General features: G+C 37.1%; 4 protein-coding genes across 8 annotated transcripts; 3 read left to right on the top strand and 1 right to left on the bottom strand.

The window, feature by feature from the left end:
- On the top strand, nt 161–2,720 carry LOC18770135 (pectinesterase). The gene is made up of 3 exons (XM_007203690.2): nt 161–464; nt 597–1,169; nt 1,850–2,720. The coding sequence occupies exons 1-3, from the start codon at nt 161–163 to the stop codon at nt 2,539–2,541; spliced, it is 1,569 nt and encodes a 522-aa protein (XP_007203752.1). The 3' UTR covers nt 2,542–2,720.
- On the top strand, nt 5,516–8,256 carry LOC18770784 (DNA repair protein RAD51 homolog). Of its 2 annotated transcripts, none has more exons than XM_007202283.2 (9): nt 5,516–5,808; nt 6,307–6,451; nt 6,570–6,680; nt 6,847–6,938; nt 7,051–7,145; nt 7,222–7,335; nt 7,505–7,634; nt 7,725–7,846; nt 7,938–8,256. In XM_007202283.2, the coding sequence occupies exons 1-9, from the start codon at nt 5,719–5,721 to the stop codon at nt 8,059–8,061; spliced, it is 1,023 nt and encodes a 340-aa protein (XP_007202345.1). In that variant the 5' UTR covers nt 5,516–5,718; the 3' UTR covers nt 8,062–8,256. The 2 variants fall into 2 exon arrangements, with proteins under 2 accessions (XP_007202345.1, XP_020423382.1); XM_020567793.1 differs by having other exon boundaries at nt 5,695–5,808; nt 6,847–6,882.
- Nucleotides 8,549–16,442, top strand: LOC18769417 (conserved oligomeric Golgi complex subunit 3). Of its 2 annotated transcripts, none has more exons than XM_020568762.1 (25): nt 8,549–8,771; nt 8,980–9,063; nt 9,171–9,281; nt 9,362–9,406; nt 9,518–9,592; nt 9,684–9,779; nt 9,906–9,983; nt 10,403–10,488; nt 10,650–10,716; nt 10,825–10,887; nt 11,005–11,106; nt 11,314–11,418; nt 11,528–11,620; nt 12,029–12,117; nt 12,369–12,588; nt 13,287–13,373; nt 13,823–13,939; nt 14,048–14,080; nt 14,215–14,301; nt 14,386–14,448; nt 14,813–14,929; nt 15,085–15,177; nt 15,348–15,473; nt 15,664–15,764; nt 16,032–16,442. In XM_020568762.1, the coding sequence occupies exons 1-25, from the start codon at nt 8,697–8,699 to the stop codon at nt 16,162–16,164; spliced, it is 2,346 nt and encodes a 781-aa protein (XP_020424351.1). In that variant the 5' UTR covers nt 8,549–8,696; the 3' UTR covers nt 16,165–16,442. The 2 variants fall into 2 exon arrangements, with proteins under 2 accessions (XP_020424351.1, XP_007204277.1); XM_007204215.2 differs by having other exon boundaries at nt 13,826–13,939.
- Nucleotides 17,406–26,697, bottom strand: LOC18771295 (1-phosphatidylinositol-3-phosphate 5-kinase FAB1A). 3 transcript variants are annotated; one of them, XM_007202997.2, is made up of 13 exons: nt 26,579–26,697; nt 26,152–26,450; nt 25,131–25,840; nt 24,065–24,799; nt 23,369–23,522; nt 22,858–23,202; nt 21,534–22,451; nt 21,097–21,428; nt 20,558–20,681; nt 20,304–20,474; nt 18,660–20,150; nt 17,993–18,259; nt 17,406–17,867 (listed from the first exon to the last, which is right to left on the bottom strand). In XM_007202997.2, the coding sequence occupies exons 3-13, from the start codon at nt 25,751–25,753 to the stop codon at nt 17,544–17,546; spliced, it is 5,484 nt and encodes a 1,827-aa protein (XP_007203059.1). In that variant the 5' UTR covers nt 25,754–25,840; nt 26,152–26,450; nt 26,579–26,697; the 3' UTR covers nt 17,406–17,543. The 3 variants fall into 3 exon arrangements, with proteins under 3 accessions (XP_007203059.1, XP_020423314.1, XP_020423315.1); XM_020567725.1 differs by having other exon boundaries at nt 25,131–25,843; XM_020567726.1 differs by having other exon boundaries at nt 26,152–26,298; nt 26,579–26,680.

A 27,021-nucleotide genomic window follows, 5' to 3' on the forward strand; every position in this document is an offset into this window, starting at 1 on the left:
GCACCCACTTCTTCATCAAGGGGCCCACCAAACCAACAGTAAAAAGGCTCTTTACTTTTCCACATATTTTGCACGTCCTTCACCTATATATTTCAGGGCCCATTGCCTCTTTTCTTTGGCTAAAACATTTGTGAGTTTGTTTTCTCTGGTAGTATTTAGAATGTTGAAGTTTGTGGTAGTGTTTTGGGCACTGGGAGGGGCCTCGGTGTTAGGGGCAGGGCAAGCCAATGATAGCTACCAAATTTATGTTCAAAAGGAATGCAGCTTTACTAGATATCCCAGCATATGTGTTCAAACCATGATGGGGTCTGGTTTAGGGCATGTTGATATAATGTTGGCTCTTGCAAACAAGACCATATCTGAGACCATGTTGGCCACCTTCGAGTTTGTCAACTTCAGCTCCCAATTCAAATTGGGAGGCAAACTTGGAGCCTGTGAACCTCAACGTGTTCATTCCGTCAAAGGTAATAGTCATACTGTAAATCTAAACATTAATATGTGCGCACAAAACATGTTCGGATTCATAGTGTAGAAACGTAAGTATTTGTCTGTGAATGCAAGCCTTTTTCACCATATGTTGATTAATATGTATGCAGACTATTATTGTGAAGAGCTCATGAACATGTCCTTGAAGCGGCTAGACCAATCCCTATTGGCACTCAAACAATCTCCAAGGAAAAACAAGCATGACATCCAAGCATGGCTCAGTGCTGCGTTGACCTTCCAAGACACTTGCAAAGACTACGCTTCTGGTCAAATTTCCAAGCGCATAGACAACGCTTCTCAGTTGGTAAGTAACCTATTAGCTCTCGTCAACCGTATCACAAGTAACCATACGACAACGGTCACAAATCACCGTAGTGTTGACCAAGGGCTTTTTGCCAAATGGGTATCGCAAAGGGACCGGAAACTACTTCAGGCAACCACCATAAAAGCTGATGCCGTGGTTGCCAAAGATGGATCGGGTGACTACAAAACTGTATCGGAAGCCGTCAATGCAGCTTCCGGGGGCCGGTTTGTGATTTATGTAAAGGCAGGGGTTTATGAGGAGAAGATTCACACTAAAAAAGATGGTATTACGTTGATAGGAGATGGAAAATATTCCACTATTATTACTTGGGATGATAGCGTTGCCAAAGGTGCCTCCATGCCTGGCTCAGCTACTTTCAGTTAGTACTCTCTCTCTCTCTCTCTCTCTCTCTCTCCCCCATAATATTCCTGTCAAATGATATATGGTAATAATTCATTCACTTTAACATTGGGCCAGTCTTAATGTCATGTATAATTTAGGGGTCTTTTCACGTCTATATTGTTGGCAAATGATATATGATGATAATTCATTCACTTTAGCATTGGGCCAGTCTTAATGTCATGTATAATTTAGGGGTAAATTTATCTGATTATGTGTATATATTGCTAGACCGTGAATCTTAACCACACATTCAAACAAAGTCAATGACTACTAATGACTTCATAATTTGGCAACACAAACATTTTATGTTGCCACATACTGTTTGGCAAAAGAACATTTCTTTATAGTTTAGTAAACAAATTTTGGTTAGTCCAGCATTGCAAGTCTCATGAAGGGTAAAATCCACATTTTTGAATTAACTAATCACATCACGTGTCAATTGAAATGTGTAATTAAACATTTAAAATTGACCCTAATAATTAAAGTTGTAATAAGTACTTGTCACACAGCGTGATAAAATAATGTGTTATTTACCTCTATAATCTTCATCCAGATTTTGGATGATAATTGAATTGTGCATGTAATGTTTATTATTGGTTTCATCAATTGCCAAAAACATTGTGTAATGTTTCTTCCTGGTTTGCATGGCATGGGCAGCCGTAACAGGAGATGGGTTTATTGCTAGGGATATAGGGTTCCAAAACACAGCAGGCCCTCAAGGAGAGCAAGCCTTGGCTCTCTACATCTCTTCTGATCGCTCAGTTCTCTACAGGTGTAGCATTGTTGGCTACCAAGACACTCTCTATGCCTATGCCCTCCGTCAGTTCTACAGAGAATGTGACATCTATGGCACAATAGACTTCATCTTTGGCAACGCTGCTGCTGTGTTTCAGAGTTGTGATCTGGTGCTACGCAGGCACAAGGGCTACAATGCAATTCTGGCAAATGGTAGGTCTGATCCTGGACAAAAAACTGGGTTCTCGGTCCAAAACTGTAGGATCATACCCAGCTCGGACTTCTCTCCAGTTAAGCATTCCTACAGCTCGTATTTGGGGAGGCCATGGAAGCAATACTCTAGAGCCATCGTCATGGAATCAACCATAGACGACGTGATTGCACCCCAAGGCTGGGTGGAGTGGCCTGGGGCTGGAGGATCCAGCCTCAAGACACTGTACTTCGCGGAGTATGCGAATGGGGGGCCGGGGGCCGGATTGGGCAAAAGGGTGCAATGGCCTGGGTTTCACGTGATTGGAGCTGATGAGGCTGTTGAGTTTACTGTTTCTAATTTTATTGCTGGGACTTCATGGCTGCCTTCTACTGGAGTCACTTTCGTTTCTGGCCTCCATTGATTGGGATGAAAAGGATGTGTTACCCGAATTTAATGTGAAGAGGTGGACATCGAAGTTGTCATACACCACATGTAACCTTAAAGTCATGTACCAAAGTTTAAGCATATGCATCTTTTTAAGCTTATAACCCTACGTTTTTATATTTGTATTGGCTAGTGATGATACCACTTTTACATAATTAATTGCTCATATATGTTAATAAGTTTGGTTACTATCATAAACCCTATATGCTTATCGGGAACAATATATATTTAAAAAAATATGGTATGTATGATGAGAAAAATAAGAAAAGTGGTTGTGAGATTAAAAAAAGATATATTTAGTTATATACCTATTCTTAGCACTAATAATATAGATAAAAATTACTTTGATGCACTATTGAGTATTTTGGATTTTTTAGGAGGTTTTGGGGTTAGGCTTGTTTTAAGAAATTGATGACAGTTTTGTAATTTATAAGAAGTTAAAAGACTCTTTGTTATGTTGTAAATGGGCTTCGGGTGTGTTTCTAAAACCCATTTCATATATGGTTTTTTTAAATAATTTGGTCCCTATATTTGGTATAATAGTGAAACTCCCTTTTTAAAAAAAGTTTGAAAACTTGCATGTTGATTCTAATTCATTTAGCCCAAAGATTGTGATTAAAGTGGTAAATATGAATGCTATTTTTATGATCAAGTGAATGCCCAAGGAAAATAAAAAGTGATCGTGGGATGAGGGGTTGGTGAAGCCGCTAAGACCTTCAGGGGTCGTTTGGTACACAGTCTTGGCTTTGACTAAATTTAGTACCATGTTTGTTTCATTTAATTCTAGTCTTAGATGAGATTGCTAATACCGGGCCCACCAAAAACACCTCATTAGAAGGGGACTACTAAGCCCATGTAGAAAGGGAGGATTAGCTAGTCCTATGTTCACCAATGTACAAGATGCATATATTATATTGTAATATTAATAACATATATTACTCTTATTATTATTATTATTATTATTATTATTATTATTATTATTATTATTATTATTATTATTATTATTATTATTATTATTACATACACATATACTATAATGTACATAAATACATGTATATACACATATACATGTATATATATATATAAACACATATATACATATACAGTCCCCTTCTATTGAGGGATCCCTCAAATAAAATTATTTGAGGGACACCCTTTAGGGTACCCTACAATTTTTTTCCCAATGATCCAAACCATTTATTTTTTAGGTCTTCATTTATAGATCATCCTTACAAAAAATTAGACAAATCAGAAACCGTTTCGACATCCAATTGTGTCTTACAAAATCAATGAACACGGTGCTTCAAGAAAATGCTAAAATTTCAATAACTTAATTGAGTGGTCAAATGATATCGGATTCAAGTGATTTTTTGTAGAGATGATCTTTGAATGAGTATCTACAAAATAGACGGTTTGGATTAGTGAAATACAATCCGGAGTGGGGCCTACAAGGGGTGTCCCTCAAATAAGCTTATTTGAGGGATCCCTCAATGGAAGCTCTCTGTATACATATATAATATATATATAAATACATATAGATATATACACATATATTATTATTATAATATACTCATATACACATACATATTAATATTATAATAATAGCATACATGTATACATGTACATATGTAATATATATTATATTATATATTAATGTACATGTATACACGTATATTATTATTATAATATACCCATATACACATACATATTAATATTATAATAATAGCATACATGAATATATGTAATATATATAAGTATATATACATATATGTGTATATATATTATACCCATGTATGTATTATAATATACATATACACACGTATATACACATATACATTATATATTTATACTATATGTATATATATATTATAATATATATATGTATATTATAATATATAGATACACCTATATACACATATATTATATACATGTATATATGTATATTATAATATATAATATACATATATTATACATATATTATATACACATATGTATTTTATAATATATATAATGTATATGTATATATACATACATATATAATATACGTATATACATGTATATTATTATTATTATTATTATAACATACCCATATATATTATATATTATAATATACATACATATATATAAATATATGTATATGTATTATACCCATGTATATTATAATATACATATATACACCTATATATATTATATGTATGTATATATACATATATATTTTATATATTATAAAATACATATATGCATATATATAGATATTTTTGAAAAAATAAAAAAATTCTAATCCTAGTCCAAGCATACACCAAACGTAAGATAAGTGTTATCTAACTTAGACAAAGCCAGTCCCTAAGCATAGTCCATGCCAAGACAGTCTTGTGTACCAAACGAGCCCTCAAAGCTTGTAGAGACACCACTCCATTCATCTTGTTGAAGGCCTCAGATGCAAGGTATGAATTCAATTTGCTACTTACCCATATTAGATAAGGTTATAGGCATTTTGCTAGTGTAGTCCAGTCTAATCTTTAATGTCTCACTTAATTACAAGCCTATGCTATAAGGCTCAGCAATGGTAAAGTCTATCCTTATAGGTGTTTGTTCCTTTTAATGAGTTTTCGATGTTGGATTACTCTTTTTTCATGTAGATTATATTTCTTGCAATACAAAACAAATTGATTGTTTAGAGAATTATCCCACATTAAAAATGGAAGTTTTGCTTTAGTAGTTTAAATTAATTTGAGTCTTTTTATTAATTATCTAATGTCTAACCGATATTATAAATTAGTAAATTATTCTAATTTACGAAAGAGGATTTGAATTTGGATGCAATAGGGCGGGCACACACCCCATCCATTTATAGTTGTGACATTTAGGCTGAGATGGTTGTATGACGAATTGGATTTACAAAATTGGGCCAAGAGCACATTTCCGTTCAGAAGAAAGTTGTGATCCAGCCCATTTCGATAGGTTGTAGAGCCTTTTTCAGTAAGCTTCTCCGGCAAGCTGGGTGTACTTTGGCGCCCCTAAAACGCTTTTAAAAATCAGTTCTCTCCTTCTTCCCCATTGTCTCATCTCGTGTTCTGTTTCTCCTTCTGTGTTTTGGGATCAGTTGTGGTGTAGGAGCACAAGTCGTGGTCGTGGAGGTACTATTAGCGAAGGCATGGAGCAACAGAGCAACCAGAAGACGGCCCAACAACAAGATGAACACGAAGAAATGCAGCACGGCCCTGTCCCCGTTGAACAACTTCAGGTAACCCATTTCAAATTTACACTCATTTCGAACAATTCAGCGGCTTCCCCAAATGGGTTCTTCTTCAATATGCTTCCAATGGTTTATCATGTTTAGATTCGTCTGTTCCCTTCAAAATTGAAGAAAGGGTTTTTCTTTTTCTCTGAATTGGGTTCGAATTTCTGCAAATTGTTGTTCAAGATTCTATATTTCCTATGGGTTTCTGCAATTTATTCTCGTTTTGACCATCGTACGATGAAATCCAATAGTGTTATCATTTTACTTTTAATTATCCGTCATGGGTTTTGTTCTTTACCTGCAATGCGAAACCCTAGCCAACGGCCTATCTCTTTCTGGTTTTGATAGTCGTATGGGTTTAGTTTGTTACAGATCAGTTCATCCCGGTGGAGATGAAATTTATAACCTGGATTGTGTATTTTCACTGACCAATGATATTTCTATCAAAGTAGCAATCTTTCTTTAATTGATTATGGAATGTTTTTATTTTTTCAAATAAAGACATCAGGCATAGCTTCCATTGATGTAAAGAAGCTCAAAGATGCGGGTCTTTGCACAGTTGAAGCTGTTGCATACTCTCCAAGAAAGGATCTTCTGCAGATCAAAGGAATCAGCGAAGCTAAAGTTGACAAGATCATTGAAGCAGGTATGTCATTCATTGTTATCTATTTTTCTCGTTTTCCCAATATTTTTATGTGTGAAGCTATTCACTATTTGTGATAATTTGATATCCCATTGCCTGGCTTGTTTCATTTCATTGACAGCATCCAAACTTGTGCCTTTGGGTTTTACTAGTGCTAGTCAGCTCCACGCTCAGAGACTCGAAATCATTCAGATTACTTCCGGATCAAGAGAACTTGATAAGATATTGGAGGGTCAGTTTCCACGGTTCTTCTTTTTTTAACCAAGACTTGCCTCCAATTTCAAGAACTTGCAAGTTCTTAGAATTGAGTCCTTGTTTTACCAATAGGAATGTAATACTTTAAACTTCAGTTGATAGTTCTGTGGTATCAAAGTTTCCACGTGGTTTTCTTCTGACAGGAGGAATCGAGACTGGATCTATTACTGAGATATATGGTGAGTTCCGTTCTGGAAAGACCCAGCTGTGTCACACGCTTTGTGTCACTTGCCAAGTTAGTGACTTTCTTTTCTCTTTAACATGTTGTGCTGGTACAGAAACCACCGAACTACAACCTATAATTTCAATTCACTATAGTGGACTTCTGATTCATTTTGATGTTTCAGCTCCCATTGGATCAAGGAGGTGGTGAGGGAAAAGCAATGTACATTGATGCTGAGGGTACTTTCAGGCCACAGAGACTCTTACAGATAGCAGAGAGGTTTGATATAAATATTTAGGTGAACTTGCTCTTGTGATTTATGCATGCTAGATGGTCAATGGTGTTGTTGGTACAGGTTTGGACTCAATGGTGCTGATGTCTTGGAGAATGTGGCATATGCTAGAGCTTATAACACGGACCATCAGTCAAGGCTCTTGCTTGAAGCAGCTTCCATGATGGTAGAAACAAGGTGTAACACTTTATCATTTTTTTTCTCTTGTCTCGTATAGAGATTTGTTAATTGTCATGAATCAAGGTCTGTTGTGAACCTCTCGGTTCTGGTTATGTTCTTGTTTAGAGTTTGGTCTAGTCTTCAACTTTTTAGGTTAAGACTAATTATTTAACGGATGTTTCTGTAGGTTTGCTCTCATGATAGTAGATAGTGCTACAGCCCTCTACAGAACAGATTTCTCAGGAAGAGGAGAACTTTCAGCCCGGCAAATGCATCTTGCAAAGTTTCTACGGAGCCTACAGAAGTTAGCAGATGAGGTTAAAAATTTTACAGCTTTACGTACTCAAACCTCCTAGTTTAGCTTTGTTATTTATTGGTATTTCCCTTTTTGTACACTGTGACTGCAGTTCGGTGTGGCTGTTGTTATCACAAATCAAGTAGTTGCACAAGTGGATGGTTCTGCAATCTTTGCCGGGCCTCAAGTTAAGCCTATTGGTGGTAACATCATGGCGCATGCTTCCACAACAAGGTTTGTCCTTCTAACTTCATTCTCTACCTTCCTCCCAGAACAAATTACTCTTGTGTTAGCATTTCTAGTCACTTATCTCTTCTTATGATAGGCTTGCTGTCCGGAAAGGAAGAGGCGAGGAGCGGATCTGTAAAGTAATAAGTTCTCCTTGTCTGGCTGAGGCCGAAGCACGGTTTCAGATCTCTCCGGAAGGTGTCACTGATGTCAAGGACTAATACACTTCAGCTCTTGCTAAAACTTTTGCAACATCTTGTTCATGTATTCTTGTTGTATCTTTCTTGTAAAGGGTCTGCAAGGAACCTAGCAAAATGTCACAAGTTTGTAATTGTTTTTTTTGGGTCTACAGTTGTATTCAATATTTGAACAGTTTTTAAAAAGTTTATAAATTTTCCAGTATGTTTTTTCCCCCATTTTGTCTGGTTAATTTCACTCTCATTTTAATGGTTTTGTAATGGAAATATAGACCTATTGCATGAATCACTTGTACAGTTCAAAATTCATAACCGTGGTACAATTCAAGGGTAAAAAAACATTGCGTCACTAAAATTTTACTGCGACAAAGCAATGTTACAAACAGAACATAAAAGATGAAAAAAGAGAGGCAAAAGGACCAAGCAATTTCGCACCGTTTTCAACTGTTTTCCGTAACCGAAACGGCGTCGTCCTGATGCTAATACACACGAAGAGCTCGCGTTTAAATCTTCTTTATCGTTGAAAGCCCGTACAGAAGAAAAAGAGGAAGCGACGGAACTGAGAAATAGGCGGAGGCAATTGGGATGAAGACAACCACAAGCGTTGTCTGAACTGTGAATTGGGACAGCGAGAGCGACGACGGTTGAAGAGATTAAGAATGGCAAGTAAGGCCAACCTTCCAAAATCTGGAGCCATTTCCAAGGGCTACAACTTCGCATCTAACTGGGAACAGGTGTTTGCTTCCTCTTCTTTCAATTTGGCACAGCCTCATTGCCCTAGATTCAAATTCACAATTTCAGTTCATATGCATCTGATTTTTCTCCAAATTTTGTTCACTATAATTACACTTAGCAAGCTTCAGATCAGATCAGATCGGATCGGATCAGATCCTTTCGATATGGATTTTGATATAGTTCTTTCTTTCTTCGCTCGCTCTGCAGAACACGCCATTAACGGAGCAGCAGCAAGCGGCCATTGCAACCCTATCGCATTCCGTCGCAGAGCGACCCTTCCCTCCCAATTTGGTCAGATTATTTACAAATGCAAATTCATCTATTTATTTCTCTTCCATTGTCCTCACGAATTTATCTCCATAATAACATGATTTTTTATTATTTTGCGTTAATTCTAGGGCCAGGACCGTACAGGACATCAAAGTGCCCTGTCCGTCTCCACCAAGGACAGCTCCTTTGGCTCGGAACACTCTGTTGCTATAGAAGCCGTTCTCGTCAACACAAATCAGGTAAATTTTCACCATCACAGTCCTTTGTCTATTCCAATTCAATGGCTATTTCACTGCAACTTAGCTTCTTCTACCTGCAGTTTTACAAATGGTTTACAGATCTTGAAGCCGCTTTGAAGTCGGAGGTTAGTACTCAATTTTTGCACCAGCACAGCTCCTTATGATTTAAGCAAGTGTGCATATGCGCTGATTGCACATCTTTTCCTTTTTTTGTTTTGGGTTTTTCAACTTTTAAGACAGAGGAGAAGTATCGGCACTATGTAGACACTTTGACAGAGCGCATACAGACATGTGATGGTATACTTGGTCAGGTATTGGTTATATGTCTATTAGTATCATTGAAGGCACTTTTGTTTTAGATTGTTATGCTTGTTTGAAATAGCTGGGCTTCATTCTATGCAGGTGGATGACACCCTAGACTTGTTTAATGAACTACAACTTCAGCATCAGGCGGTAGCAACGAAGACTAAAACTCTCCACGATGCATGTGACAGACTGGTGGGATTTTCTTTCAATTGTCACCCTTTTTCTTTGTTACACTTTCCTTGGTGTCATGTTAAACCACTGTTTGTGGTGCTTGAAAACTTGTTTAAAACTTGCTGTTTACGCATTTCTCCTTTGCAGTTAATAGAGAAGCAACGACTGATTGAATTTTCAGAAGCACTCCGCAGTAAGCTAAACTACTTTGATGAATTGGAGAATGTAAGGTTTGAATGCTACCTTACCTAGAATAATATTCCTTTGTTGAGATTGTGGGGTTTTTTTTTTCTCTAATATACGTGGCAATGAATGGATATAATAATATGAATTTTTTTTATTTTTTTTATTTTTCTCTGTGTTGAAGCTTTAAGTTTTCAAGAATATGCATAAGTCAGTTTCTCCTCAGCATGAATTTTCCTTTTCAGGCATTACTTTGTAGTGTTGTTCAAACTTAAACTGAATTATATATATTTTGAAGCTTTGTGCCAAGGATCTTACCTTCTTTGGTTGGTTTAGATTTGTAAGAAAATAACATGATGCACAAAGTCTGTATGTAATACCATCCAGAGTATATATGTTTATATTCATCATATAAATATATCGTATACATAATTCATGTTTAAATCTTCAATTTTGTGCAGATTACGACCAATTTTTATTCTCCAAACATGAATGTTCTAAATGAGAACTTTCTCCCTCTTCTCAAACGCCTTGATGATTGCATATCGTAAGTGGGATACCTTTATTATTAGTAATTCTATGCCTCAGACACTATTCCGTTAAACACTTGCAAATTTGTCATTGATACTAGGAAACAATGAGCATTTAATAAGGATATATTATTGAGATTAAAACTTATTGTTTTCAAATGACTTGTTCCTACTATAGGTATGTTGAAAGCAATCCACAATATGCAGAATCCAGTGTTTACCTACTCAAATTTCGACAATTGCAGGTAATTTGCCAGAGGTTTGATTAGGTGAATGGTATAGAATGGAGATTCATCTTCTTGTAAGATTTATTTTGACCTTCAGTAATATATGAATATACATGATTTGGACAGTCTCGAGCTTTGGGCATGATTCGTTCTCATGTACTTTCAGTTCTCAAAGGTGCTTCTTCTCAGGTAAGTTACCATATTGAACTGAGTTACCATGAACACATCTTTCATAGTAGGCTTCAGTATATACATGCATTAATGCATATTACACCACTTTGTATTATGTTCACTGTCTTGCATCAGGTTCAGGCAGCTATCCGAAGTAGTGGGGGCAGCAAAGCATCTGTTTCTGAGGGTGTGGAAGCATCTGTTATATATGTCCGTTTCAAGGCAGCAGCAAGTGAGGTAACAGTAAACCCTTTTGGCTTGGAATGATCTATGGGATTAATTGAAATGTGGTTACTGCATTTAGCAGTCGGGGCCTGAAAGGCTGATTGCAAGTTGATCCTGGAAAACGTTTTTACACTAGTATTTTTAATATGGGAATGCAGTTCTGTGCATTAACTAAAAACTCATTTAGGTGTTGATGTCTAACAAATAGAATCTCTGCAGCTTAAGCCAGTGCTGGAGGAAATTGAAAGCAGATCATCAAGGAAAGAGTATACTCAGATCTTGGCGGAATGCCACAAACTATATTGTGAACAGAGACTTTCCTTGGTGCGCTATATTTATTTATTTATTTATAATTTTTGAAAAGGATCATTGGTTGTTTACCATATTAGTTTATTCATTTTATCACTTTTATCTTATCCCCCTTTTTATCCAGGTAAGAGGTATAGTACATCAACGGATATCTGAATTTGCCAAGAAAGAGGCCTTGCCATCATTGACTAGATCTGGATGTGCATATCTAATGCAGGTAAGATATATATATGTTACAAGGATATTCATCGAAATAGACTCCTTTTAAAAAAACTGGCAATGAAGGACTTATAAATATAAACTGAGGATGGTATGATTCATCCTGTCCTAATTAAGGACAGGATAAGATATCTGTGATGTGGGATTTAATATTATATGCAACTTACTGTCATATATCAATTTATGCTGCATAGATATATTGAGTATGCTGTAAGGTCACACTTGGTACAATTTAGCAATCTTTGGATTCCATGTCATAGTTGATGAGAGTGATCATTTTCTGTTTTTCTTTTATATTGGATCAAGGTTTTTCATTCTATTTTTCATTTTCAGAATATAATATAATAATTCATGTTGTAGGACAAAAGTTTCTATTGTAATTGAATTTGAAACTACTTATTTGCAGGTCTGTCAGCTTGAGCATCAACTTTTTTATCATTTTTTCCCCTCTTCTGCAGAGGACGTTTCAAGTTTGGCTCCATTGATAGATCCTCTGTAGGTCTCCTTTTCTCTCTCCCTCTCTATCTCTCTCTTGCTTTATTTAGAGGCTGACGTGTAATAACTGGGGTAAGGCAATCTCTGTTAAATTACATGTGCCAGAGGCAAGTCAAGCTTGATTGGTTTCTGTCTTTTTCGCTTTGTTCCTTGTTAGGCTGTTACATTGTAAGGTGGAGGTTGGCTCTTTGATTGGTTTATGTGCACTTCAAACTATATAATAACCTTCTTATGGTGATAACTTAATGCAGGTCTACATATTTGTATGATACACTGCGGCCAAAACTTATTCATGAAACAAATGTTGATTTTCTTTGCGAACTTGTTGATATATTGAAAGTTGAAGTCCTAGGTGAACAGTTAAGTCGGAGAAGTGAATCATTAGCTGGTCTACGTCCTACACTAGAGAGAATTCTTGCAGATGTTCATGAACGGTTGACTTTCCGTGCTCGAACACATATTCGTGATGAGGTGATTCCTGTTCCTGGGAGTTATTGTTTGTTGATTTCATTTCATATGACAGCTGTTACCTCTTTGTTATCATAATTCTTTCAATTTACTTTGTCCACTTCTATATTTTTTTTTCCGGCTTGATTGATGATAGTGGTGGTTTTTCGTAACATTGCTTAATGTTTTATTTCAGTAGGTTGTTTTAAATCTTGTTGGATATCTTTTACTATAAGGAGTAACACTTTTGACATCCTTGTTGAAACACTGGAACTTCTCAATTAAACAAATGGGAAATGGAAGGTGATCCTTTTCCTAAATGGTAGAATGAAATGAATGGAAATATTCATTTGTTTGAATATTGATTGAACTTGTTGATTCAATGGTCTGCTGTCTCGTGTTGCATGATTTTAATCTATGTCTTACAGCAATTTAATATCTAGCTTAAAATGACAATGAGCTTGCAAAAACAAGTTTATTTTCCAGTGGAGACACAAGAGCTTGCATGCTGTAGAAGGAAAAAGTATTTACATTTATTCTTAATTTTCTACTGATGTTTGGTCTTTCCCCTGTTCATTGTTTCCAGTTTTCCACTTTTTAGCCAGCACTTCTACTTTATTTTTCCAGCATATCTTGTATATTTTACTTGACTAGCTACGTTTTTCCTTGTCCTTTTTTTTCTTTCTATTTATTCATTTAAGATTTCTCTTGTTTCTTTTCAGATAGCAAATTATTTTCCTTTGGATGAAGACTTGGATTACCCTGCAAAGCTGGAAAGTTCTGTGGCAGATAATCTTGAAACTACTACTGTAAATTTTTTGCCATTTCCTTTTTTTTCTCTTTGACATAGAGTATATTTTTAGATATGTATCTTGTCGTCAAATTTGCCTAGTCCCTAAATTATATCTTATGGGACACCAGCACATGGCTTATTAATTCTGATATTCTATTATGTAATCTTCCATGCCCTCAATGAGTTACTTGTTCAGTCTGTTGATATTGGTAGTTCACTTATTGAAATGTCCACAACTGATAAACAAACTACGGATTCTAGAGATGCCATTCAGTGACCCAATAGTTTATTTATCACTTCTTTTGTCAAAGATATCCGTTAGGTTTGCAGTCTACCTCTAGGACACTAGTATGCCATTGCCCATGTAAATATTTCCAAGTTGGTAATTTCTACTGTTAGCTCCAGTTCTGTGTCATTGTTGGCTGCTTTAATGGACTCACCTGTGATTATTTTTTTGTCAAACAGCAGGCTGATGAAAACCTAGTTTTCAAAACGTGGTATCCACCTCTAGAGAAAACGATATCTTGCCTTTCAAAGTTGTACCGCTGTTTAGAACCAGGAGTTTTCACTGGTTTAGCACAGGTATTTAAGCCTTTGTACAGCCACCACATGTTATACTTGTCTTAAATAAATTCCCTTTATTGAATTTTGTTAAACAATTGGCTTTTTTTTTTTTTTTTTGTCTTTCAGGAAGTGGTTGAAGTTTGTTCAACATCTATCCAGGTCAATAGTTCTACACTAATTTTGTTATGTAACTCTGCTGTCATATAAGTTATCCGTGTTTATTAAGATGCTGGGATTTGGTTAGTGTTGCCTTAATATGGTGACAAAAGTTTGTCTTTCCTTTCATTTGCCAGAAAGCGAGCAAACTCATTGCAAGGAGATCATCACCAATGGATGGTCAGCTTTTCCTCATAAAGAATCTTCTTATCTTAAGGGAGCAGGTGATCCCTCATTTCTGCTGTATATATCATAAGTGGTTATTCTTTTAAAAATGACTTATTAACACATTTATTTTGTCTTCACAGATTGCACCGTTTGATATTGAGTTTTCTGTCACACATAAGGAACTCGATTTCTCACACTTGCTGGTTAGTACCTCCAAAGCTAAATTTGTCCTATCCAACTGCTATATTTTTATTAGGGTTTCAAATAGCAGGGGAAATGGTGCATTGTTGTAGCATCCATTACATAGAGAAGTGGCCCACAACCCACTAATGGAGCTAATTTATTCTTCTCAAATAACTCATAAGTTCTCTAGTTTAGGTTTCGTTTTTACCCAACCAGACAGGCATGTTTCATCAACCAAGATGTTTAGAATGTTTATGTGGTTTAGGTAACAATGCATCTTCTTCTTTTGGTTGAGAAAATGTAACAATGCATCATTAAAAGTTCCCTAAATGCCTGAAATTTGATGGAATGGAAATCTTAATATTTTTCAATCTCCTTGCGCAGGAGCATCTAAGACGAATTCTTAGAGGTCAAGCCTCTTTATTTGATTGGTCCAGGTCAACTTCATTGGCAAGGACCCTATCTCCCCGAGTTTTGGAAAGTCAAATAGATGCTAAGAAGGTTTGTCAATTTTCCTTTCAATCTATGATTTCTTATTTCAGAGCAAGGTTTTGTTTTTATTTGTTGTCACTTTGGGGTTCATTTTCTGTGGATGCTTCATTATATTAACATAATTGGTCGTTACCTCACTTCCATTCATGCTAATGTACTTGCAGGAATTGGAGAAAAGCCTGAAAACCACTTGTGAGGAATTCATAATGTCAGTCACTAAGCTGGTTGTGGATCCTATGCTTTCATTTGTTACCAAGGTTTGTGTTTGTCACTTCCCCGTTAGTATCATGGCTGGAAAATTGTCTTGTATTTTGGAGCTAATGAGAGACCAGACACTTAGATATAAGTATACAAGTAATAAACAAACAGAATGTTAGAATAAATTGCCTAATCATGTCTAAAAGATCTTCATTGTGCTTTTTTATAGGTCACAGCTGTGAAAGTTGCAATGTCATCTGGCGGCCAGAATCAAAAGGCAGAGTCGGTTATGGCCAAACCACTCAAAGATCAAGCTTTTGCAACTCCGGATAAGGTGGCTGAACTTGTTCAAAAGGTATGCATTTAAAATAATTGCTGTGGTGGAGAGCAATGTTGGTGAGGGCTGTGTATATATTTGTTTGCTGGGGTTCTTGTTTCACATCAAAATTGACATTGTTTGGGACATAGGACTTCACATATTAAAATAACTTATTCAGTCGTAAGGTTCAACTAGAGCTAATCCCCATAATGCATATCTGGAACAGGTAGCTGCTGCTATTCAGCAAGAGTTGCCAATAGTAATGACGAAGATGAAGCTTTATCTGCAGAACCCATCAACGCGAACTATTCTGTTCAAACCCATAAAGTAAGTACAAGATTCACATGTACAAGGCACAATTTTATGGTTTTCCGCATGCACTCCTCGGACTGATTATTAAGTTGATATCAACTGTTTATATTCCTTTAGTAACATTTGGAACTGACGATTGGATGCTTTTAATTTGGATCTATGCATTGATACCACACCTAAGAAGTGCCAAAGTTTAATCGATAATAGCTACTTATCATTCCACCAATAATATCTATCACGCCCAACATCTCAACAAGTTGCAAACTATTTTTTTTAATGCAGGACAAATATCGTGGAAGCTCATTTGCAAGTACAGTCCCTGCTAAAGGCCGAGTATTCCCCCGAAGAGATACAAGGCATCATAAACATGCCTTCCATACAAGAACTTCAAGCACAACTGGATAATCTCCTATAGAGTGTTTGTGAACCTAAACATTGTTCTTATTAGCTGGATGATCTAGAGGTTTTTATTGTTAGATTAGAGAAATGCTGAAATATTGAAACACTTATGTGTGAAAGGACGAATATATGTATCAGTTTTGGCTTCAGATAATCAGCCGATGGGTTGTGTTATAGGGTGTTTTGTCAGCCAGATTGCTCATAGGCTGTTTCAGTGAAGCACATTTTCTATTTTTGTAAACGGTCATTCTTTTTATATGAGAGATTCAGAATATGCTATTTGCAACTGGAAAATGGGCCTTTCCCCGATTACTCAATGAGGCGCACAGAATTTAGCCCTTGCCTGAGCTTATGATAACACGAGACTGAGACCTTGCCGATGCCTGAGCTTATCATTAGCTTGCATTGCCCATGCCAATGAATTTAGCAACAAAGCAAATATTACTTGTATAAAACTAAAACGGCAGAAAACATTCATCAAGATACAAAATTTGGCAAATTTGGCGCCCTGTCATTCAGAGAAAATAATTATGTGTTCCAATATTCCTTAGAAACTAAAAATTCTTTAAAACTACTTTGGATTGATTTGACCGTACGCAACAACACAATTGCAAACAGCTTATGAGAATGTGTATGTTTTCTCGTTTCTAAAAGGCTCCTGCACAAATAGATTTTTTTCAAAACATTATGACGGAAATTTTTGCATGAGGTAAAATTTAACCAATAAGAAAATATTACAAAATCCTGAATTATAAAAACATATAACCGTATCAGGGAAATAATATCTTAACGAGATTACTATGTGTTTTATACTTAACAACAAAATAAGAAACTACATATAAATCTTAAGCATGATTTCTCATCTTTAGGGTTTAGGGATATCATCACCACTAATTTAGTTTGTATAAATTATATATACTAGTTTTTTTTTTTAAAAAAAAATAATTATAAATATGAACTAGTATAGACATGTGGAGCCAAGAAATTTGCTGTCAAGGAACACCGCCGGATTAACATCTAACCGTAGTCGTGCATTTAATATATACCTCATCATTTTTACTTTGGATTTGCCAAGTGATGGCTGAGCATCCAAAGACGGACTTTTCAAAGGGAATAGCCTGAAAGAGACAAAGATATCAACTTTGCTTAAGAAATATGCCTCACGAAAAATTCCTTGCCAAGTCTTCTTATAAAGAAAAAGTTTTGAATGCCTATATCAAAAGAATTATTTAAAAAATGACATTGGGAGCAAGACAAAGAAAACGAGAGAAATTGAGGCATATTGATATATAGCTTTGCAGTGACATGATTCATTCAGCTCAGATTTTCACATATACAAGTAAAAATTGTTGAGATTATTCGGCTTAAATCTCGACATATACAGGCTAAAAGGTGTCACAGCTCTCCATCACCCTGCGCATTTTCTTCGCAAAGTTCAGATTGGGACCTACTAGCAATGATCGTTGCGGGAGACCACTGATCAGGTACCATGAGAAAATAAGTGGTCATAGCTTTCCTGAAACGTTTCTTGTACTGCTGGGGTGAAATCACAGTGGGAGACGTGTTCTTCGGTCCGCCGAGAAGGCCTGAGGTCTTCACCCAAGTTTCAAGGTGCTTGTCCCATGTATATTGCCTCACAAAATCAATAATCCCCAGAACTAGCTCATCCTTTTCCTCATCCACGCCAACAAGTAATGAATAGTCCATCACATCAATTGACTGGCAAAATCGATGAAAGTATATTAGCAAAACATGGATGCCACAAAAATCACACAACAAAACAGTAGGATTTCTGATTGCTGAGAAAACATTAATACCGCGACAGGGAGTTAAATCTAACTTACAGCAAGGAATGCAGTATCATTCCAGACAGCTCTCTCTAGTAGCCGCTTTGCCTTGTTACCCACAAAAATTGGAGAAGTTGGCATTGCTTCAATCAGATTCTGGTCCAGTAAAACTTTATTGCTCCCACTTGTATCTGGATTATAACGTGATCGAGAAGATCCTTTGAGATCATAAAGCCGTGTGACATTCCGTCGAAATAACAAATTCTCCATTACTAAAACATCCATCTTGGACTCTTTTCCTCCTTTACCATGCTTTGATGAAACCTTCATGACAAAAAGGAAATGAAGAATTTGGGTTAGACTGAGATATAGTGAAAAGTAGCATATCATATTCAGGATTTCTTTTTATGTGAAAATCTTTTTTGGGTTGCAAGTCAAAAGAACTTGGTTTTCTCAATCTAGATTAGACAAGTAAGAAAATCCACATGAAATACTTCTGCATCTGTTACACAGGCAAGATGTCCAGATTGAGATGTGAATATGAATGAGGTAAGATCTACTAATTGATCTTATTATAACTAGTTGCTAGTTCCATATCTGAACAAGAAAGCAGCAGCAGGAGAAGCAGTTAGTTACCAAGGCAAATGTAATTTTATAGCTCAGGTTATGACCTCAACATAAAGTCATTAAGCATTTTGGTGAAAGCAAAAGCAACGAAGAATACCTGATAAATACCCAGGATCTTTGCCAGGCAAGTCGGGCTTCGAGTACTAATTGACTCTGACAAATACTTAAAATAAGATGGTGCAAACTTGATAAATGACTCCAGCTCCGTCTTTGTAACTTGTTTGATGATAAACCGATCATCCAAGGTTTTTGCAAAGAAAACATTGCTCTTTCCACCCTGGGCCCCCCACTTCTTACAACGGCTAAGAGATCGCACAAAATCTATTTCAGAAGGGCAGCATGTCCTCCTTAAAGCCTCAAACCGCGTTGCGTAGTAACAAGTCACTGTATACTTCACCTTGCCAAGGGGGCCATCATCTGTAAAAGAAACTCTAGCATGTAAATCCTTTGACAAGAGTGAGTCCAAAGCCTGAGAGCTCCGTGACCGTGACGTGGATATGAGGCTCTCATCAGACGAACCAAGATTCCTGTAGGTCTCAGAAACTGCCTCGTCAAAAGAGGTAAGTGAGAGAAGATTTGCTGAATCAAAAAGGGGTAATGAGACTGAAGAATCCAGAGCATCTTTTGGTCTCTCAGACTCAGAGATCTGCAAATGGTAATCTGGCGAGACAAGTGCATATGCAATAATACTAGTGGGTTCATCATCAAACACAGGGATAACAGTGTCATTAACACCAATAGGCAGTAGCAGCCTGGCACCACTTTGCCGTTCCAATTCCCTGAACAATGGAACATAAACAGGATTGCCCTCACCAATAAAGAGCTTCTGAGCATTCAAGGAAATATTTTTGTCGAATCCCTTAAGATGCAATGGAGAGCTAAGAGAATGAGTTACCTGTACCCCAACTTGGTCAATAGTATAGTTCTGCAAATCTGAATTAGATGCAACTTTTCTTATTGCAGTTGGAGAATTTACTAAGGTTGAATCAGGAATAGAATAGCCATTGTCTTTAGGTATTGTACTAGTTGGATGACTTTCACCAGTCCAAGCTGCATCAAGGGTATCAGATAAATTTGCCACTGTTGGACACTCATCCCCTTCTGAGAGGGCCCTTCGTACACTTTTTCCAGATTCCAATGGATCAGATTTATCTATGACATTTGGAAAGGAAGGAGTGGAAAGATCAGCCTCATTACTATGATTCAGGTCCAGACCCATTTCAGTTTTGTTCTGAACCCCTCCAGGCGGGCTAAAGTAGCCAACATCTCCTCCTTGATTAACATTTATATCGGGCTTTGTTTCCAGAAGAGATGAATCACAAATACTAACTCCTTTACCTGGCTTGGAGTTTATATTTGTCTCGGCAAGCTTCTCCATAGAACTGAGAGGTTTCTCCTTGAGTTTCGGAAGGGAACTGCTCAAACCTTCCTGAAAACCTTTGTTACTTAAACTGGCAGCATGAATCAGGCGTTGGTCCCAAACATAAGAGTGGAAAAGCAACTGCCTCCGCAATTTATTGATCTCAAGAATATCAATTGCAGGATGGCCAAACTTCACCTCCCTATGCATAACTTTTCGTAGTGATTCCTAAACAATGCCATTGTCACCAGTGAGATACCAAATAATGCAAATAATAGAACTTCCTTAACAAATGAAAAAGGAAATGAAAATTTCATAATGCTGGGTAGACTTTGAGTACGAAGGAGCAGGTGGAATGGGGGTGGGATTCAAGTGAACTACCTCAAAGTCTTCTCTTTCCTTTTGAAGCATCTCTTCAAGTTCTGCAATTTGATGACTTGATTCAGGTGCTTTCTTACCACCATCCTGTGTTCCTGCAAGTGGTCTCTTCCCTAAAATTTGATTAAGTGCATTGCGCAATTCAGTAAATAGAAGCTCTGCCCGATGACCCATCTAGTAACACAAGATCAACAATCTCATAAGCACTGAGAAGTTTAGAATCACTTGCTATAGCAACTAAGATTTAAAAACTGCACCTCATCTGCTTCTTTTTGTATCCATTCCTGATTATCATAGTAAAATTCGAGTTTGGATGGTGGCAGATAAACAGAATGAACATGAATTGAAGCATAGCTGAAGCAAGCAACCATTCTCCCAAAACTGTACACGTAAGAACAATAGGATAAGAAGATACCAAATATTGCTTTAGTGTCTAGATGAGAACTTAGAAAGAACAAAAAGAAACAAAGTGATGCAACAGAACAAGTTTTTCTCTGAAACTCAAAAAGGTAAACTGAGAATGGTGACAAGATGTCTTGAAGTCTAGACCACTCAACCCAAGAAACCCAAATCAGAGCACCTTGAGTTAACAGTTATGAAACCACCCTAACTAACCTACAGATGTCTAAGCTGAGAAATTACGACAAAATTATGAATGTAGTGTCTATCTGGTACAATGACAGAAAAAATTTAATACACATCCTGAATGTTTTTCTTCTTCAACATTTTCTATTTGGTGGGGTGGACTGAGACTGGTTAGTGCAAGTTTCAGCAGTTCATAAGGGAAAATACATACCCATAAAACCGAAGACAATCTCTGTGAAGGGAATGACCACAGGTTGCGACTCTGTTTGCAGCTGCATGATTTGAAAAGCTCAATTCCAAAAATTTCCCGAAAGATAAACCCCAAGCAGCATCTGACATGACTACTCTGCGAGTTGCTGGAGGAAAGCCATTGGTTCGAGGACATCTCAAGCACCTGTGCCACATCCAAATTTTGCCTTCCCTTTCCCCCGGTAACAAAGTCTCTGGGAGTTTCTTAACAGATATTGTAAGGCTCCCTTGTCTATGAGTATAACAATGAACATGCGCTTCTGATGGCATCCCACATGAACGACAAAGGTAACTCTAATAAAGAAGAATGACAACTTCGTGTTATGACAGTGCTGAAGAAAAATATATTTCATATCAAATTAGCAAAGGAAAAAGGTCATGATTGACAATAGAAAGTACCTGATCAAATAGATGATCTCGTAAGAACCTCCCCAAAGGCTTATCAAAATTTCCATAGTATTTGATTCGAAAGAGATGTGAACGTTCACAAACAGTTCCTTTCCACACACAACGTGTTGATAGGGAAACCAAAATGCTTTGGTGGTCAGAAGGTGAGGGGGGAAACTCTTCCTTTGAAGATTCCACCTCCTCATTGTGATTATCACTATGATTTTTTATGGATGTAAATCCTGGAGCCTCTCCAAGATTTGCAACTAAATCAACATTATCAGCATGGCTATTGCCACCACCATGTTCTAATGCCTCTGAGGCTCCAAAAGAATTAGAGATCAATCTATCATTGAACAAAGCTTCTCCAGCCTTATCTGTTTTGGCCAGGAAAGATTCTTTACAACCCATATCAATATCATTTTCAGAGGCACAAATTCCGGGGAGCTTTTTACGGAAGGAATCTCTGATATCCTCTCCCGGGTGAGACAAGGAACCGAAGGGAGATCTAGGTGCTACAGAGCCCGAGGAATGAACTCCAAGAAAAGCTTGAGAGCAAGCAGCTTTAGATGAGCAAATTGAATTGGCGCCTTCCATATTCAAAATGGGGTCGATATTGGTACACAAGTCACTATCTGAAATTGAGCCTTTATTAGATTTCTGTAGTTCACTGCTAGCTTCGGGACCCTGAGGCTTGCCAGCCGCTGGGACACTAAAACCAGGTATTGTGGAAATAGACCTGTCAATACTTGATGGTTTATCGGGTAATGCAACAGTTATCACAGACTTCAAAGGAAGTTCTGGAAGTGAAGCACCTTCATCAGCTAGAAATGAAGTCTCCAGAGCCAAGTGATAAGCCGCAAAAACTCCATATTGGACAACATGTTTCACCTTCTTTAACTCATCCCCATTGGCACCACGGAGCAAAATCTGAAACAAATTCAATTCATCTGAATACTTCTGACTCTTATTTTTCTAATTTTCTTAAAACAGAAAACAGATTAAAAGGAATTACTACTACAAACGCAAAAACAGGCATGCAATTGCAACCCCACAATCCATCAGTCCAAGCTACGAACTCTATCTTACAATATTAACATCCTTGGTCAGTGATCCTGTTAAGCTGATTAGAATTTCCTAGTCTCTGCTATATTGCTTTTGTGCTCCCACCTGGATATTATATTTGTATAGATAACCTAACTGAAAATACAGTAACTAGCCTATACATTCAAGGTCTAAGAAGAACAACAATAAGTGCCAGTTAATGCCCAAAATTTAAGCAGAATTTTGTATATCCACCATGTCCATGTGTGATGTAATTATATTAATGACTTACAGTAACACCCAAGGGCTTCGGGCAACCCTCGAAGAACATTAGAGTCTTTGTCAATTTCTTCCCACCTTGCCCAGCACTGCCATGCACTTCAAAAAATTTCTCCACATGGAATATATCACAATACCCTAGTTTTGGTGATATGAGATGATCTATTGAAGGGACTATTTGTGCCCCAGTGCAGCGGGCTATTCGCTCTAAAAGTGGCCTCTTGATATTCAGAACAAGTGATATGTCTTTGGCAAGAAGGTAATCTTGAGCATAACGGGATACAGACTTCTCCACCAAAAGAACATTAGGGTGATGTGAGTCTATCTTTGCAACTGCCATCTTCAGATGATCCATTTCCTAAAATAGAGAATTTAGTCCATCAGAAGAAGAAACCTCCCAGATTGCTAAATGAATGGTAGGATAAGTAAGTGACACAAAACATAGGCAGGGTTCAAACCCTTATCAAAACCCTATATATTTAAATTGTTAACTTACAAAGCCTAAATAAAGGGAAAAGGGCAACCTGCTGCAACAAAGTATCAAAACTAGATAACAGATTTGAAACACGCTGATATTCCAAAGCTCCTCCAAGGATTAAAAAGCGTGGCTTTTCTATCTTTGATGTCATTCGCCGATGAGCCACATTTTTCTTACAAACAACTCCTTTAACCACCGTACTGAAGAAAATGAAATGAAAAGCCATCAAAATTATGAAAATGGGTGATTTGTTACAAGAACATACAACCTTAATGAAGCCTTATTGCAATAAATGGTGGTGATGGAAGACATGAAGCGAACATTCAAGCAAGCATATAGCATCTATTCAGCAAAAACATGTCATCCACCTCCAAGAACCTAAAAGTATGTATCATCAGTCTAACAGAATAACAAAGGCCATCTTCTTTTAATAAGCTTTCACAATGATATTTGTGTAGAATGGAAATCTCCATCTTGGACACATAAATGGTTCAATAACAGGAGATATGGTTAAATAGCTAATGATTAACACTTCAGCCCAAATCGATAGCTAAAATATACTCATTGATAATAGAACCAACAAGAAATGCTTGCATAAGCAGACATAACAGGACTGTCACAAATATAAGCTAAAATTTTAGGAACCATTCTGAATTTGGTCTACTGAAATACTACACCGAATGACGGTGCCTTAAGCTGCACTGCAATGTGAAACCATACACAGACTTTAGATCAAAATTACCTCTCATTCCTACGCCCACAAGCTATGCATTTGACCTTCACATATCCCCCAGGATCCATTCCTCCACCCTTGCTTGTATCTGGCTTAAGGAGTGTGGCAGCCTCCCACGACAAAGATGTAATTATGTCCAACCAGCTCTCTTTGTTGTCTTCATCACCCAGAGGTAGGCTTTCAACCTGCAAAAGCTGAGCTACCAAAGCTCTAAAATGACCTTCCACCACATTCTTCATCGCATTCCTGTGCTCCTCAATTGACTTCTCTCTAGTACGACACTCCCCATTACCAAAGCTATTTGAAGAACGCAAATATCCCCACTCCCCAGTAGCACCACCAACACCACCACCATCATCATCGTCCTCATCAAATAAGACAGCTTCTCTCTCATCTTCCTCATCCTCAGGCTCCGGAGGGAGCCAAAGTAGCCCATTGTTCTCGAAATCCACAGGTTCTGCATTTGTACTTTGCAGGTCATATGGAGAAGTTTCGCACTCATCACAATTATTGTGTTCATATGATTCTTCCCTGAGTTCCTGACTTCCCTCTACACCCTGAGTATCAAAACCCTCAGGTAATAAGGAACTCGTGTTATCTCCATCAAGATGCACATTGTGTGGTCCATAGACATTATCGAACTCCTCGATATTGACTGCACCATAATAGTCATTGGCATGAGAGAAATGACTTGGTTCTGAATCTAAACGATAAACGCCATAGTCATCATCCTCATCATCACTCCTGGTATCAGAGGATAAGTAAAAACATGAAACTAATTATCTTATAAAGAATCAGATGTAAGAATATGAGAATACAGTCATTAATATGACCTAACAATAAATGTCTCACAGGTAACATTCACCTTAGATGAAGAATGAATTGAGTCAAATGATATTTCACAGAAACAGAAACTCTTTATTCACTTTTCAACCCACATTTTGTCTTCTTTATTCAGAAATACTCAAATATCTTACAAGGACAATTGAAAACACATGTGAAACTAGAGAAAATAATGCTGTATCAATTTGTGAAAGTACTCAGAAAAAAAATATTCAGATAGGGCAGGAGATACCTGTTCATGCCAAAGCCAAAGTGGTTAGGAGACGACTCTGCCATGGCTGCATCAGAACTAATACTCCTCTGAGATGTACAATTGTCTTGTGTGGCTGTAACTGAATCGATTTGGGGAGATGATTGATTAGGGCTAAGACCAGAAGTATACGGCACACGCTGGTAAGGTCCAGTCGAATAAGGGGTAGAGCCAATAGTGCTGCTACTACTGTGGCAGGTGCAGCTGGACTTGGTACTTGCCAAACTTGTCGCAGATGGTGATGGACTGAGGCCAGGGCTTCGTGCAGGGGGGCCATTATCAACTGTTGCTATCCCTTGCTCCCATTGCCTGAAGCAATAATTACAGACCCTAATCCTCTCCCAATCCTCCCTTCCAGCCCTTTGCTCATCAGATGGGGCAGGAACAGAGTTTGCAGTACACTTGGCACAGAAAACTCGGCCACAAAGTCGACAATGATGCCTCCGGTTAAATATTGTGAACTGAGAGTCACAGTCATAACATACCCTACAGCTCTGATCAGGCATCCAAAAGTCCCTGGACACATTGGGCGGCTCGGACCTCCTGGGGATCCAAGACTTGAAAATGTCAACTAACTCGGATAGTTTGTTGTCGGGGGTGCCCATGGACAACTACCCCACCCAAGCCCACTCATGATGAGAGGATCATTGCAAACTCTTCCCACAACAAACGACAAGTGAGTACGAATGCACCTGCTAAAAAATAAAAATCCAAAAGAAAACAAAGAAAATGAAGCAATTGCAAAACCCAACAAGATCACTAGCTGATTGCTAAGAACTCATTGAAATTAAAATGTATACATAAATGTCATCTTAACACTCATACTTGGATTGACAACTCCAAAATTCATAAACATAAAAAGAGAACCTGAGAATTGAGGTTTGCAGAGAAACTGAGAATTCAAAAAAAGAATTACCCATTGTAGCTAGCAAAAGGGTTGCATGCAAAGGCACAACTTAAGCTTAATTTTCTCATGGTGTAGAAGAAAAGCAACATAAATTACCAGGACTAAGAGTTGCGAAGCAGCCAAATTCAATTCCCCAAGGCGAAAGTCCCCAAATTCAGTGCCTTTCCGAATTAGAATTCTGAGAGATTGCAAAAAATTACAGAGCTCAATCCCAAAATGCTTTCTTTCTTCAATTCAATTTATCTGTGTGCCAACCAAACAACCCAAGCCCTAATCAATCAAACAAGGCGCAAAATCTTCGATAGGCCCCACCAGAAATATAACCACGTCTTATATGCAGAATATATAAATGTTTTAATTTCGGCTCAAAATGGTTTGTTCATACAACGACAAACCTGCATATATTCGTTCATGGAAACAAACACGAACCATAAAATATATAAACCACACAAAAATTAATAATATTATTATTATAATCATACGAAAAATTACAAGATAAAGAAAGACGAAATGTCAACCGCACCTGTAACTGTAATTCCCCACAATTTGGCGCTCCCATTGAAACTTTACTCTATATATCACGCCAAGATCCACCGACTTATTTAATGAATTCTCATGCAAAAAATTTATACCTTCTTCCTCTATTTTTTTGTCTTTTGTTGTTTGTTTTTGGCTTGTTATATATATATTTATTTATTTATTTATTTATTTTTTTTAAATATTGTTTTTTGGAATACTATTTCGATTTTTGTGTGGAGTGGTGGCACGTCGAAGAAGAAAAGGAGGGTTCTTTACTCATGAATCACCATAATTATTATTAATTATTTGCATACTATAATCAGTGCATGTGAAGATAAAAAGATAAATATCGAAATTGAAATCAATTTATGATAACTTTTTATATTAGAGATTGATTTATGATAAAACTAGAACGGTAGCACGTCATGCATGTGTGTGAGAAAAGAT

This window comes from Prunus persica, chromosome G7 (assembly GCF_000346465.2).
Source record: "Prunus persica cultivar Lovell chromosome G7, Prunus_persica_NCBIv2, whole genome shotgun sequence".
NCBI classification, from domain to species: domain Eukaryota; kingdom Viridiplantae; phylum Streptophyta; class Magnoliopsida; order Rosales; family Rosaceae; genus Prunus; species Prunus persica.

Excerpts from the sequence above, each read along its gene's own strand:
- LOC18770135 (XM_007203690.2), top strand. The coding sequence starts at position 161 with ATGTTGAAGTTTGTGGTAGTGTTTTGGGCACTGGGAGGGGCCTCGGTG. Across the intron at positions 465-596 it reads ACGTGTTCATTCCGTCAAAG|ACTATTATTGTGAAGAGCTC; the intron begins GTAATAGTCATA and ends ATATGTATGCAG. Across the intron at positions 1,170-1,849 it reads GCCTGGCTCAGCTACTTTCA|CCGTAACAGGAGATGGGTTT; the intron begins GTTAGTACTCTC and ends TGGCATGGGCAG.
- LOC18770784 (XM_007202283.2), top strand. The coding sequence starts at position 5,719 with ATGGAGCAACAGAGCAACCAGAAGACGGCCCAACAACAAGATGAACAC. Across the intron at positions 6,452-6,569 it reads TGACAAGATCATTGAAGCAG|CATCCAAACTTGTGCCTTTG; the intron begins GTATGTCATTCA and ends TTTCATTGACAG. Across the intron at positions 6,939-7,050 it reads CGCTTTGTGTCACTTGCCAA|CTCCCATTGGATCAAGGAGG; the intron begins GTTAGTGACTTT and ends TTGATGTTTCAG.
- LOC18769417 (XM_020568762.1), top strand. The coding sequence starts at position 8,697 with ATGGCAAGTAAGGCCAACCTTCCAAAATCTGGAGCCATTTCCAAGGGC. Across the intron at positions 9,064-9,170 it reads GACCCTTCCCTCCCAATTTG|GGCCAGGACCGTACAGGACA; the intron begins GTCAGATTATTT and ends CGTTAATTCTAG. Across the intron at positions 10,717-10,824 it reads TCAAATTTCGACAATTGCAG|TCTCGAGCTTTGGGCATGAT; the intron begins GTAATTTGCCAG and ends TGATTTGGACAG.
- LOC18771295 (XM_007202997.2), bottom strand. The coding sequence starts at position 25,753 with ATGGGCACCCCCGACAACAAACTATCCGAGTTAGTTGACATTTTCAAG. Across the intron at positions 24,800-25,130 it reads TTTGGCTTTGGCATGAACAG|GAGTGATGATGAGGATGATG; the intron begins GTATCTCCTGCC and ends CTCTGATACCAG. Across the intron at positions 20,682-21,096 it reads GATTGTCTTCGGTTTTATGG|TTTTGGGAGAATGGTTGCTT; the intron begins GTATGTATTTTC and ends TTACGTGTACAG.